This window comes from Lepisosteus platostomus, chromosome 11, assembly GCF_059453375.1.
Source record: "Lepisosteus platostomus isolate fLepPlt1 chromosome 11, fLepPlt1.hap1, whole genome shotgun sequence".
In the NCBI taxonomy this organism is placed as follows: Eukaryota; Metazoa; Chordata; class Actinopteri; order Semionotiformes; family Lepisosteidae; genus Lepisosteus; species Lepisosteus platostomus.
In genome coordinates this window covers 41,511,367-41,532,177 of record NC_142621.1, presented here as the reverse complement: position 1 = coordinate 41,532,177, position 20,811 = coordinate 41,511,367, and the positions used below count along the sequence as shown (strand labels likewise).

The window sequence follows — 20,811 nt, the reverse complement described above, 5'->3', positions numbered from 1 at the left end:
GAAGAGGGAACACGGTTTTGTTATTTTTATTTATTCATCACAATAGCATGCTAGACACCCCATAGAGCAGAGGCACAGATCATTATCTAGAAATGTAAACCAAACATCAACACCCCATGCATTTTAATTAGGCCCTGTTAATTGACACTTAAAGACTGCACTGCACTTCTGGCAAGGCACAGATGTTTCATTAATTTGCTTCCACCTAATAACAAAGAACAGCACACAACGGACCCAAGCACTCAGGACTACTTTAATCTCCACTTTCTGGTACCATGCAGAATTACACTAGCATTTCTTTTTCCTCAAAACAGAATAACAGCAGCTGTCCAGGCAGTAAAAAGGGACCATCAGTCTAAAAGACAGTATAAAACGACAAGTAATAGGTTTATTCTATGCTGAAAAGAGAAAAAAATAAAAAACGTTTCGGCTGTGGAGCCTTCTTCATATAACATGACAGCCTTTTTAAAAATCCCCATGCTGTAATCCAATGCTAATAATATTTTTCTTAGGTTTTATATTCAGGTTTCTGGAGGGTATTAATCTGTCTGATATAAGTAAGACATTTCTTATTCCAATAATTCATCAAGATTTTACTACTGATCTTCTTAGGCTGTATTTTAAATATTTGTGCCATTAAAGGAAAAGAAAAGTTAGGAAGACATGTTTCGGGGAAAACATACATACTATAACATATAGCATACTATAAAAATATCAAGCACATTTAGAGTTTTTTTTTTTGAGGATGGTGAAATTACTGTCAAAGACAAAATGTCTGGTATTCTATATTAAAATAATACTCATGAGATAATTATATTGATGGATATTATATCAGTTACATTCTTAATTGAATAATGACTCATCGTAGCACAATGTATGAAATAGTCCAAGTACAGAAATTGACAGAGGATGCCAGCATGTATGTCAGCATATTGATCTTTGATTAATATGTCTAATTTAGATCAACAGTATTCATTAAAATGATATGAACATGAATATTATGGAATGGATTCTAATCCATCAAATGTTAGGAACTGCTCTATTTTGCTACCATCTCACCCAGAATGCAGTTTGGTTGTCTTAACAGCAAACTGTTTGTTACAACTGAGTCATGATCTCTCTTGGCTTAACAGCTCTTGGGGCACACTGACCACTCCAGGAGCTGCAATGTCAGTATCCCCAGCCAAGAAAACACATTTCTTTTGTGACCAGACAAAACAGGCATTAAGTGGAAAAAAAACATATACTGGTTTTGCACACTGAGAATTCCATACTACTTTTAAACCCCGGATCACAAAGACTTCACAAAAACGTAGTGATTTGTCACTTCAAAGAAAGCTCCTCCAGGAAAAATTAATAAATCTTTCAACACGTGTTTATTATTTCTCTTAACTGCCTCCAGTTCTAACTCAGAAAAAAACAAAGAAAATTATTATTCCCCAAATACCATGTCTAGTGCAGTGCAAATAATGGGTATTCAGAGAAATATTTTTCACGCTTTCAGAAAGGGAGAGAACAAGAATATAAAACGGTGTTCATTATTATAACGGAGCCCTGGCAAATTCATCAAATAATACCCAAAGCTTTTGCAGTGATGGAATGATTGCTGGGAGCACTGACATTTTTGGTTAAAAAAAACAACACTAATTACAGTATTTCTGAAATGTGTTTTTGGTATATAATGTTTTATCTAAATCTAATTGCTCCTAAATGTACCTAAGTAAAATGCACTGCCTGCATGCAACAGAAACAGCCTAAAGCCTAAAATAATTTTTCTAAGTATTGCATTATGACCGATTCCAAATAGCATCAATCACTGTCTGTATGGGGCACGTACTGAACAGGACATGCCATGTTCATCACCGTGCCACATTACATTGGAGCTGTTCATGCACAATGTTTTTCAGTCCTGGAGCAGTTTAGGGTTTTGGAGGATCCAAGTGTTCACACTAACAGCACATCAGGCTCAATCTCCCTGACTCAGAGATATTTTTCTGACTATCCTGTCAGCTGGCCCACAAATTTGTCGAGTTCATTCATATCACAGAGTATCAACAAACCAACCCTGTATGAACAGGAAACAGGAAAAAAGTGGCAGATCTTTTTCCTGACGTCCTGATCTTCCACAGAAAGTGAAAAAGTCCACAAGAATCTGGTACTTCATCAGATACAAGCAGATACTTGAAACTTAATTCATCAAGCATGTATTTATGTATTTAGTGTGTATTTATAAAGTAACAGGAATTGCTACTGTAACGCATTTATTCACATACAGTAACAAGTACAACCAATAATAAGGTCATGGTAAATACTGCTTTGGGCCAATCTCCAAACCTGTGCAGGCATGTCACTTATGTGACTCCAAGCATCCATGTTAAGGCACAGATACTTATTTAAGGCACTAATTAGAGGGAAATCACTGAGTCACAGGTGTTAGGTCCAGCTCTTGCCACCTGTGAAAACTCATGTGGTTGTGAACGTGCTTGGGAGTGTGTGGTCCAGTGTTATACACTTCTGTATGGTACTGTACTCTGTCGAATTCAAGACACAGAATTATTTCTAATGAATATGTGGATATCTGTGAGCTGATTCAGTATGCAGCAAGCACACACTTTGTGCTGCCCAGGCTACCTACAGATGATTTTGTGCATGGTAACCAGGGAAACTACAAGTATTCCCATTGGTGGACGACGTACTTAGACGCTCAAGTAACAGCTCATCTTTAGTGCCCATCCTACCATTAACTGGAGACACTGTACCCACCGTACTAGGGTCCTGACATGACATGGCTATAGCCTTACATGTAGTGACTTAGTTGACTTTCAACTGGTGTAGTGACTTGCATGCAGAAATCAGTTAATGCTGCACACCTCAGTGTTTTATCATGATTGCCCAATACTAGTCACTGACCATAGCCTTATTTAATACCCTTAATGCTCAGTTACAAAGAAAAAGTACAGGATCTTCATTCTAATGTGTTTTTACTAGAGGAAGAGGACAACACATTACTGACAGAATGTTGAAATACTAAGAAGAAATGTCTTAAAGCAGCAATTTCTAGTACTTTTTTATTTATACTGTACATCTACAGCTTCAAAACACTGAAACATATGCTATGAGTTGGCATTTTGCCGAAAGTCCTCAACCATGGTCTCATTAATCATAAATATTTGAAGCTATGCTTATATTCCCACTCTTATCTTTGATCTATGTATAAAAAAAGGAGAAAAAAACATATCAAGATGAGAAAAAGCAGACAAAAACTAACATGCTACAATACTGAACTGAGCTTCTTAAATGTTTTTTAGTTTAAATTTAAAGCCATAAAAACTTGAACTTACTCTGCCCAGAGATGTTGGAGGTTTGTCCCTATTGGATGCCAAAATCATTTTGACATCCACAGGGATAAACACTCCAGCTATCAGTTTATTTAAATTGGAAGTGTTATAAAGTTCTGAAAGCTTAAAATGGGTCAGAATAACTGTTATTTATCTGCTGAAAAGGCTTTCCTATTTATCTTCGCAGCCTCCTCGATTTTACTTAAATGAACCCTCATTGAAATGTCTTCAAGCCTCCTTTCCCTAACGTACAGTATGATTACATCTGTCCTTCAGTCAAAAGATTACTGGACGTGTACAAAGCCAGCAACCTGAGTGCTCTGCTTGGAATGCTATCTGGGGGAAAACACCTAAACTGTAGCTTACCATGGTGATCAGTGCCAACAGTATAGTTTTCACTGGGTCTCTCACTTGCTCTCCTGAAACACTCTGAAATCGGCAATATAATTAATTCTTTAAACCAAGTTATTGCCATGAGGCAGTAAAATTGATGCATCAGAGCTCCTCAGTGGCCACAGTATATTCATCTTAGGCCAGATGGGTGTTATATGTTTTTTTACTTTCTCTTCCAAGGTAAGCTGCTGCAGATTTCACTGAAGCATATCAGCCAGCTCACATCCTGATTGAAACGTGAGTCTACCTACTGGGAGAAGGAAACTGTGAAGCGTGCCAAAAGCAGGTGCTGACAGCAGGCTGGAACTGGCTTGGATTCCCTGATTTCACATTGCGAAGATGTGCTGGAAATTATAGCAAGTATTTTGAGTTGCTTATTTTAAAAAGTCAGTATATCTCAAATACTGTGCTTCACTATGATTCCCGATAAATACGTATATATTTTTAATTATTTTCTATTTTTAGAAGAATGCATTTTCCTCTTTAAAAAATAGTAGAGGTAGGCATCTAAAAATAGAAAACAGAAAAACATACCATGGATTTCTGAAACGCTCATCTATCAAAGTGCTTTTGAATATCTTCCATTTGTAGAAGCCTTTTTCTTCTTTTGTTGAGCTTCGCAGTGAGTGATTACAATTTGCTTGGAAAAGGAATTCAAACATTTACACTGAGGGAAAAAAAAACAAACTCATAACAGCTGGTTCCACTCACAGGGGATAGTCTAATATATTTTTTGGCATTCTAAATGGCATCAGGGTTAGTAAATTTAGTAAAATTAAATTAAATTAAAAGTAAATTTTCCTAACATAGGAACAAACAATACAAATGACAGATTTGCGTTAATATATTTAATAGTAAAATAGTTTTTTTTATCAAATGAACCGATAACAAAAAGGCCATTTTGAAATAATTTCACAAAATATTAATGAAGCACGGAAGTTTTTCCCAATATTTTCTAAACAACAACTTAGTTTTAACATCCATTCATTACTGACCAATAAAATATGTCCTGTGTTTTTAAATGCAGTGTTAAAGCTGTCCTTTAAACAAATTAAAGGATAAAAGTAGGTATGCACCCTTTACTTTTATGCACACTTTTGTTTTAATTTTTACTTCCCACAAGGCAGCATGTCCATTACATAATCTTAGCAAATTCTATAATATTTATCAAAAACAGCTTTGGTACTTTCATGTTTATTTCACTGTACATAAGAGCAAAGTTGTCTTTCCCTTCTAAGTGGTTTTTAGTCAATCCATTTTGTTTCGTTTAAACACACTTCATGCCATGCATTCTGGGCTATTTCCTTTCTCCTGGGAAATGGCTTTTGGCGGACAATGAAAGCCAAGGTTCCTTTTAAGTCTTTTATCCACAGTATTCATCTCTGAAATGTGTGTTTTCCTGCTAACTAATCAATTAACAGCATTAACTGCTCAATCTGAATGGCTAGCAACATTACCACTGCAGTGATTTCTTTATTTTAAATTAAATTCCATGAAGGTCCATTGTCCAGTAATGTACAGCTCCAGACCTCAATAGCCTTGTCTGTCCTCTGGTTTTCACATTTCACGTATGTTCTTTATTACTTAATCGAAATGCTTAGGTAAGATGTGAAATCGCCTGTTTTTTTTCCATTCCATTAGTTGTATGTTGACGACATCAAGCCAGATTAGCCCTTTGAACAAACTGCTAGTGTTCATAATTACTGACAAGAGCAAAAAATTGTCCTGCTATTTGCAGCAAGAGGTGGCTCTGTGGCTAAGGGTCTGCGCCAGTGGCTGGAAAGTTACCAGTTTGTATCCCGCAGCCAGCAGAGGAATCCTACTCCGTTGGGCCCCTGAGCAAGGCCCTTAACCCCAACTGCTCCAAGGGCGCCATATAAATGGCTGTTCCTGCACTCTGACCCCAAGCTTCTCTCCCTGTCTATGTGTCTGTGTGTCTCATGGAGAGCAAGTTGGGGTATGCGAAAAGATTAATCCTAATACAAGAAATTGTATAGGGCCAATAAAGTGATCTGATCTTATCCTTAAATGAAAAGAAAATATACTGATGAATGCATGGAAGCTACATTTATAATCTGAGACCGAAGCTTTAAGTGACAATGTGTTGCTTACCATCAGCTAGCGACATTTATAAAGCTCCAGAGGTCCCAAAAATGACAAAAAAAGAAAAACTATTTCTCACAACAAACTAACAACACAATTTAATAAAATGACTGTTAGTTGCCTCAAAACATCCAATACATCAATCTATCCATTTTCTAACGGCTTTATCCAATACGGGGTCATGGGGGATAAAGTAGTTATCCGTTAATTTAATCCAGAGCCTATCCCAGCAAGCAATGGGCATGGGGAAGGGTACGCACTGGACGGGACACCAGTCCATCACAAGACACACAGAGACACAAACACACATGCAACCACACTAGGGACAATTTTACCAATACGTCTTTGGACTTTTGGGATGAAATCAGAACACCTGTAGGACACCCATGCGAACATTCTGCTCAAATGAAATGTAAGCAGCAATATTTCTAAAACTATTACTACTGTAGGTACAAAGAAGAAAAAAGAAGTGAAAAACAGTCAGCAAGTGAAATTATCTTGAACCTTGAGAGTGGTATCTCAGTCCTCCAACCACCTACATGACCCTTTGTATTTCTGACCAGATTACCTCCATTTTTAGCCTTTATCTATTGACTGTGGAATGAAAGCCTCTATAAAGGTTTTCCTCAAATGTCTATTTTTCATTACCCATTTCCAGCTTGCTGCTCCCTTCCAAAACTGTTGACACTATTGGGGGTACAGCCACACCGTCCACAACCAATTCCTAGTGTTCCTTTACAAGTTTACACTCACGCTGCAGGCGACAGCCTAGCCAAAGGGTAACTTTGTCTGTGCTTAATTTGCCCTACCAAGGGCTGTTTTCAGCTGTGGTGACTGATGGCAATTTTGTAAGCACTTATTCACGTATTCAGGATCTCAGTTGTGGGCTAGCAAGTCAGTGCTGTGATTTTTAAGGGTTCCTGAATGACCAACATTAATTTTGTATGGCTCTTCACTGCTGCTTGTTTGTCTCAAAGTGACTTTGGATTCCATGCTTAAAAGCCAATTACATGTGGGTGGACACACTGCGGTAAGAATTATAACATGAACAGGCAATGTGTGAGAAGAATACAGTATGTTGTGTTATACTGTATCAAATGCCAAAAACAAAGATTTTATCATTCTACATTATATCTACTTTTGCTATATTTTGAACACCTTTTGCAAAAAACAGTTTGTCACTTCCAACTTGAAGCAGTCCGTATCAGAAGAATCACAGGCATTTTCCTGAAAGACAGACTCCTCTGTCAAAGATAGGAGAATTCTTGTTTTAATTGATAACCTCCATATTAATTGGAAATGTAAAAGGTTATGACCATTCCACTCAGCTTAAGTTAAGTTATTAAAAAAACAAGAAAAAAGAGTCAAAGTTCTTTTCCAGCATTTGAACATTGCCTAAACAGATACATTTCTCCTTCTGCTTGGGAAAAAAAAAAACAGGGACACAGCAGGTCACATTGATAACTCTGCCATTACTGAAATTAGTTCAATACATCATGATGGTTGGGCAAAATCAATGGAAAACAGCCTCAAAACCTAATCCGTTTTTGAACCTTTGGACAGATATAGTCGAGTGTTCAGATTTTTGTCAGGGGGGCTGTAAAACGTGGTGCCAGCAAAAGTGTAATTCTTAACAGAGAGTCAGCAGAGCTAATTAATCCAAAGGAGTTTGAGAAATAAACACTCAGGAGTTCCTGAGTCTCCTGGTATTGGCTGGGCTCAGTGTGACTCTTCTGTCTTATACTAGGAGAAAGCCCATATCCCCCCTCATCCTGTTTGCTATTTAGGGGAGTGTCTCATTGCCAATTAGTCTTATTAACATGTACTGGAAAAGGAAACTAGGAGGTTTGATTTAATCAGTGCTACAACAGCTCTGATAACTCTCTCCCTTCGGCTGCCATGACTAAGGAATCAAGACATCCATAAAGTCAGACAATTCAATGTCAGTATCTTCCAATTATGGCATCTCTTTGAAGAGTGAAGAAATCTTCATGTTGACTTGTACTGTAGCTCATCATTCCAGCCTCCAGAATTTAATTACCAATAAAGTTTTGTGTAACTCTACACTATGATTCAGTGCAATAACATTTCTCATCCCACTTTGTGATAAATACAGCACTGAAAGAAACAAAAACAAACAAAACAAAATCAACATGCTATTTTAGAATACACTGTACATTTAAATTACTAACAAAGGGATGATATCATTGTCAAAACCATCCTTATTATATACTGATGCACAATAAATTTGCAGTTAAATCATAAATTAGTTATTTATTTTCAAACACCTTTACTGTACTTTCTATTTTCTATTCACTCAGTGGTTTCATTACATTCTGGCCTGCAACAACAACTCCCATACTGCACAGGGAGAAATGTAGAGGACACTGACCTACACACTCTATTTTGGCACAATGCAAGCTCCATTGTGCCTGACACAAGAGTTAGCACCAAATGGAGGAGTGGTGAGTCTCTCACAGCCTTCGGACACCAAGCAATCCAAAACCTACACCGATTGTGTCCCACCTGCACCTAGGCAACTGTGGTGACATAATCGAACTAGCAATGTCTGTAGAGCTATAGAGCTCAATGGCTCATCAGAGAATGGTTGTAGAGCTCAACTGCACTTGGAGCAATAGAATTTCCATTGTTTCCAAAACAAAATGATGAAAGCAAAACAGAGACAAAGTCTGAGAGCCAAAATAAAGACCGCCTCTTGCTCCATTTCGGTGATTGTTAGCTGTTATTTGTGATGTTCTTAAAATGCAAAAGTAGTAATTTAGGGAAATATTTTGTGCATGTGTTTACTTCAGCATGATACATACACAATAAAGCTTTCTTATTTAATGTTATCTAAACTAAATCCACAAATAATAGCACAGGAATCTCTTGACTTATTAAAAATTAGAATCTCCTTTTGTATTACAATAAATTTTGTAGTATTGTGTAAGCGATTGGCTAAGGAAAAAGCTCAGATTTGACCAGTGGTCTCTGAACTGAAGGCTACCACCTGAGCCTTAAATAAGTTCCCCCTCTAGTTGAGACATTCAGAATTCTGCTGGTGGCTGTTTAAAATTCAAATTTCTGTTTTAATTCCCTGCTTGAAACCAAAGGTTGCAGGATGTACAGTAGATTCTCCCTGTGGTGTGAGCAACATCCAATCCATTTCTCTTTCATAATTCATATCTGGTCTCAATGACCCTCAATCATTCTTATTCCCTCTATCAATATCCCCCATGCTGTACACTAATAGAACAGTCTCTGATCATGGAGCCAGCAAAACCTTGCAGAATTAAAAAGATTAATTTAAATTCCATTGGCCTTCACGAGATTCAGACAATGCAGCCAGGATAGGAAAGCTGCTATTACAATTCACTCACAATTCTGCTAATTGCATTTGCTTGCCAAGAAAACAGCACTCTTTATGATGAACACATTTTCAACAAAGAAACAATAATTTAAATCGGCAGTGAAATATCATGGAACTTTTTATAACAGCAATTCCCAGAGTAATAACACCTTACAGTATCACTTACAATGTACCACACCTCACACTCAAAACTAATGGTGCGATTCAAAAGCATCCCTGTGCACATTTCAAACATATTATTAGCACCATAAGATTAGCTATAGCACTGTAGAAGTCATAAAATAAGGCTTTAAGGTTGCTTTCTGTGCACTAATATGATGTTCATATTATTTATTATAAAGAATGGAATACATATGATCAACAACTATAAGGCAATCTACTCTGTGAAGTGAAACCAGTGGGCAAAGCCTGTTAACATTTTTAAAGAGTGGTATCACTTAATGAAATAGCATTTTTAGTAACTTTTCATGCAAAGAAACATACAGTATCCCTGAGGCCGATTTTGTTTTAAAAATGGTAGTTATCATATTATCAATCCTACCTATTCCATTCATATTACGGTAGATTGCGATGAGGAACCTGGAAATCTCTTGTTCTCCATACTTAAGATTGACGTTCAGCAGAAAGTACACTGGCAGATAGATGTCTTGGCATTCTTAACAGATGGTCCATTGGGCATCAAAAAAGGCTGAGATTCTATGAAGCTCCTCCTTACCGAGGCACAACTCTATCCTATAAAATTCTCAGTTACTGAGCAACTCAGGTGTAATTATACTGTCTCCTGTGGTGCAGCTCTTCATTCCAAGAAAAGGGACAGATTGAGCCAGCTGCAGTGTGCCTCTTTTTGCAATTCCCAGCAATAAGGAAGAGCTGCCCCAGGACTGCTTAGGACAATTCTACAAAACCCAATCTGCTGTCCAGTACAAAACCTTGCCCTTTTGAGCTCTTTCCATCATTATTTTTAGTCTGTAAACAAGAGAAATGTAACACATATCACAGTGATTCGAGATTAGAAATGATGGTACCTTTCAACTGAAAGAAGCTCTGCACTCTATATAATTATCAATTAATTAATTATCAAGTATTAAGCTTTCCGTGACTTTAGAAACACTGTTACATAAGCACATACTGTATGCTCTGCTGTTTATATGCTGTGCTTACACGATGTACATAGATATTCTGGTTAAAATAAAATATATGCATGGTTTTGGGGGTTTTGTCAGGTGATATAAATTTTATATCAAAACGATCTCATACAGCTGCTACTTAACATCAAACCGTACGGTATCTATACCAATCATTCAGTCATAGAAGCAAGCAATGGATGTGGAAAGATTTTGTAGTTCTATAGTAATACTAAAACTGAGGTTAGAGTGACATTAATTTTGATGTAAGAGGTTGTTTTGTCCCCCTGTTGAAAATGTATTTATTTTCCTATAACCTTATCTGTGGATTTTAAAAAAACAACAATCTTTCAACTGATTTCAGGTCTCCAAGATGTTCTTCAGACCTTAAAATGGAAAAATAAATAACATAATACAAATAAAAATTGAAAGATAATTCATTTTCTGTTAAACAAAAATATATTTAAAAGACAACCTCTCACTGGCTCTAATAATTCATGGAAAACAGGAAGGTGTTCGTTCTTGCATTCAGTACAGTGTGTGATCAAGATATGAGGTATAACCTGCCATTTCTTTTTCTTGTCAAGAAGGCTAATAACCATAAGGAATTAAACACAACTGCTGTTAGTGTTTCTGTTGCTCATTACTTTTAATATGCTTGTTGATGTCTGACACAACTTTTCAAAAAGGTAAAATTATGATAGCACAATAATGAATTAACATACGCAACGAAATACTGAAAAGACTCCTGTTGCTGCTGGTGCTCTTCTAATGGTGTTTCTGTTTATTATACCAATTGTATCTGATTTTATAAAGAATATCTGGCTGGAATATCATCACTTTGTGATGGGTGAAATGTTATTGTTGAGTATTAATCTTATAAAGGAAGCATAAAGATTTATTCCACGCTGAACAGAAAAGAGACACAAGGTGTCAGAAGTTCTACGGCCAAAATGCTGTCTCTTTTCTTTTTGGCATGGAATAAACCTTGACCTGTTCCTCTGCAGCCTACGCATGCTGACGGAGCTACCTACTTGAACTTAATGTTGTAATGCTCATTTATTCATTATAATTTGCTTGTTTAAAACCATGACAATATTGGGACTAAAGCTAAGGTTTTCTAAACTCATGAGCATATCAGGGCATGCTTCCCCAAAACAGTCATTTCCAGGAGAATACGATGGATACAAGCTCATTAGTTTTTTTATTTAGTTGAAATTCCTGTGGCTTCCTCTTCCTCGGTTTAAAGAGTGAAGGTGATGAAACATGACAGGCGGCAGGAACAGGCTAAAAGAATGTCCATTACAGTGATAAACAATTAAGATGAAGGTTCGTTTCCTAGATTTTATGGCTGACACACACAGTAGACTTCAACACAACATGGGCCATTTTCATATGAGTGGAATGCTCAGCTCCAGCCTGAGAAGGCAGATTAAGAAACGACCTGCAAAGCTTTTCCTCCCATTAACCTTTCAGGCCTGGAACAGGGAGATTGTGCTGCTTTAATGCCACTACTGACAAAAAGAGAAACGGACAAATCTGTATCAGATACGATGATGCAGGAGAGGCTTCCGTCAGTGACAGAGAAAACAAAGCAGGATACTGAGAGACTTCAGAAAAGTGAGGATAAAGACCCACTAATTTGTATTCAAACAGAAGACAGAAGAGCCAGGAAAAAGAGATTAAAAAAGTCTAAGTTTAAATCAATAGTCATTGCCACCCAGATTAGACATTGCATACATATTAATTTCCTGAAATGAGTTTTACTTCAATTACTGCATTCATCATATAGTGAAGAATAAATGCTAACATTTCAGTTCACAATATACATTGACGCAGTAGAAAAATAATATGTTCATAAGAAGCATACAAAACATTTGTGTTTTAATGCTGCTCTGCTGTGCTCAGAATTCTAATTATTTGTTTAAGCCTTCAGAAAGAAAACTTTGATATTCATTCTTAAGATTTGAGCACACTTGCAGACTGCTATGCCTGAGCCTGAAAATAACTTTCTGGGTTAGTAAAGTAGTTTTATATTTTATTGTAATTATTATGCTTGTCTCCCTTCATATTGCCCTTTGAAATGTATATTAAATTTAAATTGCAAAAGCGATCTTTTGTTTTAGTGACATATTTTGACTAACCATTTTAAGTAATGGTTCTAAATATTCCCAGTACTTAACAGAAAAAAATGTTAATGACTTGCCACACAGAGACCATACATATAATTATATACTGCATATGTTAATATATGTTCTTTGATGCAGTAATTTGAAATAGTGATTAATCAAATAGCCTTATTTGAACTATAAATGGTTGATTTCACAAAATGATCAGATCTAGTCAAATCAACCTGAGCACAAGGTATTACGAAAAAACCCTGTATCACAAGCGCCTCACCTTACGATACAAGATTGAGGAGTCCAATTCAATACAATATAATACAATATAAAGCTCATTCATGCCTTGCTTCCTTTTAAATACAAATTGCTGCTAAGACTCTTCTCAAAAGCATTTGTTAAGATCACTTTATTAAGGTCTTAAGATCACTTCACTTTATTGGCCATATATAATTTCTTGTATTAGGAATTTGTCTTTTTGCATACCCCAACTTGCTCTCCATGAGACACACAGGCAGGGAGGAAGCTTGGGGTCAGAACGCAGGGTCAGCCATTTATACGGCGCCCTTGGAGAAGTTGGGGTTAAGGGTCTTGCTCAGGGGCCCAATGGAGTAGGATTCCTCTGCCGGCCGCGGGATACGATCCGACAACCTTCAAGCCACAGGCGCAGAGCCTTAGCCTCAGAGCAGAGCCACCGCACCTCCCCAAGTGAGAAAAGTGAGACAGGTTAATTTCCATCCAGAAAGGGTTATAGTCTTCCGTGTTCAGGTGAAGGGACGGCTCAAGATTTCAGCTGATTGTGTATTATGCCATATTCATTATCACCTCTCCTGTTGCCTCCTGTTCCAGCAGTGTCACGAAGACCATGATCAGGAAGAGTGAAGCAACTGATACAGTATGTGTAATCGGTGGCTGAGACCAAAGCTGTGCCGCACAAAACCTGAGATTGAGGGGACACTGAGGAAGTGTTCTACATCCTCAAATGTAGGAGTAACTGTCTCAGCTTATAAATATGCAAGGAAGTCCCTGCTAGTGAACCAATTAGCTAAACTGAGGCTGCATGAAGTTAGTTCTCCAGTCTTTGGTAATGCAAGAGATGCATATTTATGAATTAATTTTTCCAAACAATTTAGCAGGTCTGCAGTTCAAGTTTTGAAGGGTACAAGAGTTTTTGGCTTTTGACTCTCTTCACATGGATTTGCAGAGGCAGGTCAGGGATATTTGCATTTCAAAGAGAGAGACATCTCTGCTGAGATCTGGATTCTGTTTTAATGAGATGCCAAGTGCACTCCACTTCTCTTTCAAATTAAAGTTTGTCCCCCTCAGATAAGAAAATCTTAAAAGTGAATGTCAATGCAAAAGTAGTGTGTGAAATAGTGCACAACTCTTCATGAATGCACAATTCTAATCTCTTTTCAAGAGGATACAGAAAGAAATAAACAAAAAAACAAATGACACTTCTTTAATCTGTGCTCCAAATTCCAACTTTCAATATAGATTACTCTACTATGCGTCACCTTTGTATTAATGCAGATGTGACAGGGTTCAACTCTCCTGGTTTACAATGCAGAAGGAGGTGAAGCAAGGGTTGTATCAAAACACTAAAATTGACTACATTCTACAGTTCAGCCACTGGCTCCCAGGTATGTTCCAGGCTGAGAGTTAATACTTCTCCTGTCACGTTGTGAAAGGGCTGCTGATGCTTGGGAGATTTAGCTGAGTGGAATGAAGTCACCGGTATGCAAAAACAAAAACAATGAAAAAGACCAAGCATATCAATGCTAGATGGAAATTCCCAGCATGTCATGAGAGGCATGGATTAATGATTTTCTAGATCATTAGCCAGAAGCCTTCTTGGTTTTGCACTGTAGCGTACAAGACAGAGCCCAGATAGTTAAAAGAAATCTTATTACTTTTTACAACTAAGCATAACTTAAAGGTTCTCTATTAAAATGTGTATTGGGAAATCTGACTAGAACAGAAAGAAGAAAAGCCTGAATACATTGGGATTTTTTTTATTTACTTCTAAGACTATGTACACAAAGTTTACCACTTGAGACATAACACTGATTTGCATTACTGTTAGACATACTGTAATTGCAAAGCTGAGGTATTCAAGCAGTTTCAAATGACAAATCATTGGCAATCATTTCTCGTATCAAGCTAAATACGAGTTCAACAACCTGCACCAAAATTTAAAAGCAATTAGGAAAATAATCATGACAGAAAACACAAATCAATACAGCAGACAGCTCCCATTTGTACACTAATACAGTACATTAAACATTTAGAAAAAAGCAGAAATATTAAAATTTTCATCTGAAGAAGAATCAGCTGGTAACAAATGATTTGACATCTGTCTGGAATACATGTTTTTCCTTCAAAGCTCAGTCAAGACCATTTGCCTATTAGACAGGTTGGTCTCAAATTAAAATACAGTAGGTTTCTGTCATATTAAACACAACCGTAAACAAATCAGAAATACACAACAACTAGATTACATGAGTTTAATACAAACCCAGTAAGAAACTGTATCATGCAAATTAAAAGGATCAGCAAAAAAACTCACCTAATAACAAAAGTAAGGTTGCAAATGAGACTTTTGGCCAATCTAGCTAATATGGTTTTTACTAGCTAAGTGATCCAATAAATACCATCCAGCCATTTCTTGAACTAAGTGAAGGTACTGGCTCTGACAGCTTGGCAAGGTAGCTTGTTCCTGACTCCCACAGCCTAATCGTTTTATTTGTATTTTATCACATATACTTAGCTACTCTAACAAATGTGAGGTTTGTACCATTGTAAAGCTTGACAATCAGGATTTGTTTTTCACACAGATGGTGCTGGAATTTTAGGGATTTAATTATTCAAATAATATATTAGAGTATATATAATGATATATATGATATTTTTGGACTTGGCAAGCAAATTGTTACTGCAAGCATTTGTTAAAGACAAGGAATAACACATTAAATGAAAATGCCTTTAAAGAAAATTCCCAATATTTTACGAAGGTTTCGAAGGTTCAAGAAACAAAGTTAGGATGCAGTCTCTACTGTCAGTTACTGAAGAGTACGGGAGTGTGTATGTCAGCAACGAGCAACTTAATTTGTACAGTGAGGAACATGAACTTAACAGATTTATGCGATAGTATGTTTACTTGACGTGTGTGAAAAAAAATGATTCCCATTTGAAAAACAAAAAACTAATCAGAAAGCCACATTTGTACATCTGAACTTCTTTTTTTTCGGAAAAATGTAAAAAATGAGAGACTGTAACAATGTGTACCAATGCTCAAGTGACAAGTAATTTTAAGTGCCTCAGGGCCTTCATATCTTATTGATTTATAAGAAAAAAAAACTTTGTGGACCTGCTTCAGTATCTACAGTGACCTTTCTGCTAATACAACATCAAAACATCCCTGGCTGAAATGAATCACGCAGTGAATGGGAAATCAAAATAAAATGCCCAGAGAAAGGTTATTAAGGTACATGAATGCCCTCAAGATTTAGCATATATTTGCTGTAAGTTCTGCTTAAAGCTACACTGCCACAGAGCTGTCTACAGCTTTAACTTTAGGAAACTTCTGAAATTCTTTTAAATATTTCATCAACCCTTAAGAGAGTCAGGGGCTCTCTTATAGTCAGTAAACAAGCCTTTCTAATGTGCGTTTAATGATATGTAATTAAAAAAGAGCGCCTTGGCCTGATATACATTGAACAACAGCTGGAACAAGCTTTAATTTGAAAGATAACATTAATGGCTAGCACGCCGTAGTACTGCAAATACAGAATGAAAAAAGGAAAACAAACACCTCAAAACTGTAATTTCATTAAAAGGAATGGTTTAGTTACTATCTAGTAAAAAGCAAGCTTTAAAACGTGAATGTTTCACGAGATTCAATGTGGTCAGTAAAGATTGACATACTGTAGCGCACTGCATAGCCTTAATGCCTATGACCAGAATTCCCATCATCAACATCACCAAGAGCACTAATCTAATCTTAGGAACACACAGCAAGTTGTAACACCATCACCTCTCAGAATGGAGTCCTGAGAAATAAACTACAAGCAAGTTATTTACATTTGTAAGTGCAGTGCAATTCAGTTACTTGAACATTAACACAAAAATCCTACAATCATTTCAAAATGTGACTAGAAACCTGTGTTCTTACCATTTCAAGTCAAACATATCCACAGTTAAAACAGTCCAGTAAATAGACTTAAGGGAAATACAGTATATAATAACATTAATGTAACTATAGTTGGACTGCAAAAGTGCAAAATGTGTTGCCATGACAAGTAACTTCTATCCAAAGCACTGGAGCATATCCCACAGATAATGTATATTTCCAGATGAGAAATTTAAATCACTTTTCACTGCCTAACTTATAGACTCCGTAGTTGTACTGGATTCTTCAGGGGTTATTTTACATAGAGCCATCAGCCTCTCCCATGATGTTATCTGAGGAAGAACTCTGTTTTTGCATTGCTTATAGAAATATGGTTAGTCAATGATAAAAAAACACCACAATGGAGCTGCAAGAGAAACTTCTTGTCTTCCTCTCCTTCAATTGTACATGTGTCATTCTGACAGCAATAGAAGATGATGTCTACTGATAAGGCCAGCACCTGAAACACTTCGCAAGAGAAAAATATTCTCTGGAAAACAAGCAGTCAGCTATCCCACTGAGATCCATAACTGACTTCATCATAAAAAGTCAGGAGAATAAAAGTGGCACAACAACCACAACTGCCACAACAGCAGGTCAACAATCATAATTTTATGCAATAGCCCAGCAAACCAAGGCATTTTATTGATTTATAACATGAAAACTTTTATTTTATTCTTGTAGCTATGGGATATGATGTGGTAGGAAATTCAGAGAATCCCAGTCCTGAGACCCTCTAATGTACAAAAAATAAATTTATCTGCCAGTGCTTTAAAGCAAATATCACTTAATTTATAAAACAACCCTTTTCGGATAACAGGAATTGTGCCATAGAAGTGACATTCACATCAAATAACAAAATTACTTTGTTGATATAAAAAAATATTGTTTTACTGCTGTTCCGATGACAACTCCACTGGCAAAGCCTGAGCTTTGTTCCCCATTAATAAACAGATCCCTGGGAATGTAAATCAATCTTGTTTTTTTTCCACTGATCAACTGTAGATAAACTGAGAGGCATTATGCCTTTTATCTTTGCTATCAAATTCAATTTTCCTAGCCTTGAAATAAATTAAAACCCTATTTAACAGCAAATATTTGGTGCTGGCAGTAAAAGTGGCTTGACTGTTTCCAGGCCTTGATCGTGAAATTTATAGTAGGAGACACATTTGAAGCAGAGTTTTTTTCTGTTTGAAAATAAGCAGCACACATTCAGTAGACAACACAGGAGAGTTTAGCATTATATTTCAACCAGATGTGTACAGAGCACACCTTTAAACATGTTCAATAATCATAAGCAGAACAATAGAACCGGGTGCTGCTGGCTGTTTTATGCCAAAAATGATTAAATCCCCTATTCTTCACATTTCAACACAATAAGAAAATGAACCAGTGAACCCACTGGATAAGAGTTAATGAAAGTGGATATGTGTGAAGAAGGTTGTATGCTACAAAAAAGGCCATAAGCAGTAAAAAATGCATTCATAGTTTGGGACATTTTATACTGGAGGTTAAAACCTTGGATGAAACATTACATTGCTAACTCTAAAGGTCTTTGGAAACCAAATACTGTGATCTGAAAACACTAAATAAAGTATAAATTTATACACATACAAACAAACATGCTGAAAAGAGAAGAAAGGAGACACAACATTGTGTTTCCTTTTCTTTTCAGCATGGAATAAACCTATTACTTGTTCCTTTGCAGCCTACGCACATGCTGACACAGCTACCTACAATATGTGAACTACAAACAAACATGCACACATAGGAATTCAGGCATCTGTGGACATCTCAGCAGCCCTGCAACTAGAAAGTCTTGAATTTTCAGATCCACCATGTCTATCTTTATTTCATGGCATCCGAATTGTGAATAGTGTTACGTATGCGGAATTTATTCATCTGTGGTCCCCGATCTCTTCAAGGTTGTTATAAACCTGAAGAAACTCTAATTGGGCATTGCAGTTTAGGACAGAAAAATGAATTAGCCCAGCAGTTTATGTGTATATAACCGTGAGGAGGCTGTGAGCGATGCTGTTACCTGGGATATTGTGAATGGTGATAGCAAGGATCAGTAGCACGATCCTTCTCCAGCTGCTTCCCCTCCTCTCCCCTACGTCTCTGGTACCATGAGGTTCTTCTTGGTCTTCTGTGGGATTGGCTTGAGGCCCTTTCCGCCTCTGGTACACCTCCCCATTCTCCATTTGATCTACAACAGAAGGACAGACCAGATCAGGACACACCCTCATACAGTCCAACAAAGATGTTCAAACCAGGTTATGTTCTGTTTTGCTTTAGTCAAAAACAACTATTTGGTATTTTGAAACATAAAAAAATCTGATTTACTAGAAATGGTTTTCTTGGGATATTACAGGGAGAATATCTTCTTTTTAAAACTGACTTTGGCAGATGCAGAATCAGGGGAGATTAAGAGGGGACAGATCAAATCTTGACAGGATTGGACAGCTAATCCAGGGGAATACTTCAGGATCAACGAAGAAACTACCATCTGGGGATGCAAATGAAAATTTTAAGAGGCTGCTTTTAGGACTGTAAACAATAAACACTTCATGCAGTGTTTGTTGGGTTTCTGGAACAAGTTGTCCAGCCATGCTTTTGAAACCGATTTTTGCCAATCAATTAGTTTGTAAAAACCAAATGAGTGACAGGATCTCAGTGGCCACATCTCATGGGTATCTTGGTTATGTTATTATAAAGTCATATCAAGGCAGGAAATGGGACAACATTAAGCTTTAAAAATAAACTGCTTTGAAGAGAAGGGGCCATTTAATTTTTTTTTTTGTGTCCTGGAGTGGAGCAGTAGGAACAATCTGTGCTTTTGTTACCCAGAAAGGGATTTCATTTACATTTTCACCCTCTCCAGCATCTCTGAAAGCTGCTGCTCTCCATCTTCCTGTAATGGATGTTTCTGTTTATATGGCTTTCCCAGGCAAAACAGATTCCAAAATCTCATGTATTTGTCTCCCTTCAGATAGCATGTGGATTTACTATGCTTCTATGTCAGAGTGTTCGACAACATACACAGGGATAAATGCTTATCATGGTATTAATTAATAGTACACATATATACTATAATGGTACTACTTCACTCATCAAGTTTCTCATCCTACATCTCATTCTTTCTTTCAGAGCTGCTGGTCATTTTATGTTGACTACCATGGACAATGCAGTATGTTTAAAGTGATATTAAACCCACCGGACAACAACTATTACTGTATTTCAATAGGGCTAAAAAGTCTAGATTGGATTGATGAGCTAAAGTAATATCTAGTCTAATACACACTTTTACCACTCAAAGGTTAGCACTCTGGTAATTGATTAAATTATTAAAGTTTGTTTAATCTTTACTGCCACTATATCTGCCATGAATTCTGTAGTCCCAGTCATGCTTTCAATACACAGCATGACTGCGTATGGCACAATGTTTAAATCTTAATACTTAAAAAAAATAGAATGCATAGCTAGACACAAAATTATTTAACCATCCCCTTAACTGCTAACAGAGGAAGGACTGTTTTTTTTCCATGAATGTTGGGAAGAGCCTAACAGTAAAGGGCTGATATTATCATGAAAAGTTCCCCCAGCGAACAGGACGTCTTGCATCTGACACTCTGGATTTCACAGGCAGTGATTAACAGATTAAATGGTTAGCTTTTCTGAAGAGGCAGAAAATCGATAATGCTGCTTCTCCTTATATTTCTTTTCAAGCTTGATAATTAAGATAAATACTTATTTCTTCTTGAGAAAGAGAGTAAGCCTATTTGAACAAACCGTCTTAATTTTTACTTTCAACTACTTGTACTACATTGAAGAGCCTTGGGGAGATACCATTATAATAAAACATTGATAAACAGAAAGGTTTTATGGAACTATTTTCAAGTTACAGGGCACCAGGAAGTACTTAAAGAAATGTTTATCCATCCCTAAAGTTTTGTCATGTATTCCCTGGATTCTGGAATAAACTGTTAAACTTTCAATTGGAGGTTGTGTGATATCACCATTATGAATATTAGAAATTAATTGTATCCTTAGAGCCATCTACGTATAGCTCACAGTTAAGTACTTTGAAAAGAGCGTATAATGGCATATAAAGAATGGCAAATTAATGTTAAAAAGTGGAGAGGAAATCATGGCAGAACTGAGAAGGCCAATGCAGAATTTCAACCACAGA

At 36.7% G+C, this 20,811-nt stretch overlaps 1 protein-coding gene across 5 annotated transcripts in view; it reads right to left on the bottom strand.

Moving 5' to 3' along the window:
• slc39a11 (solute carrier family 39, member 11) overlaps positions 1-20,811 on the bottom strand; it is a 185,976-nt gene that overhangs the window by 53,868 nt on the left and 111,297 nt on the right. For all 5 annotated transcript variants that reach the window (XM_088599740.1, XM_088599741.1, XM_088599742.1 and 2 more), the window contains one exon: positions 18,661-18,828. In XM_088599740.1, the coding sequence (XP_088455866.1) occupies positions 18,661-18,828 (168 nt within the window). The remainder of the gene's footprint in view (positions 1-18,660; positions 18,829-20,811) is intronic.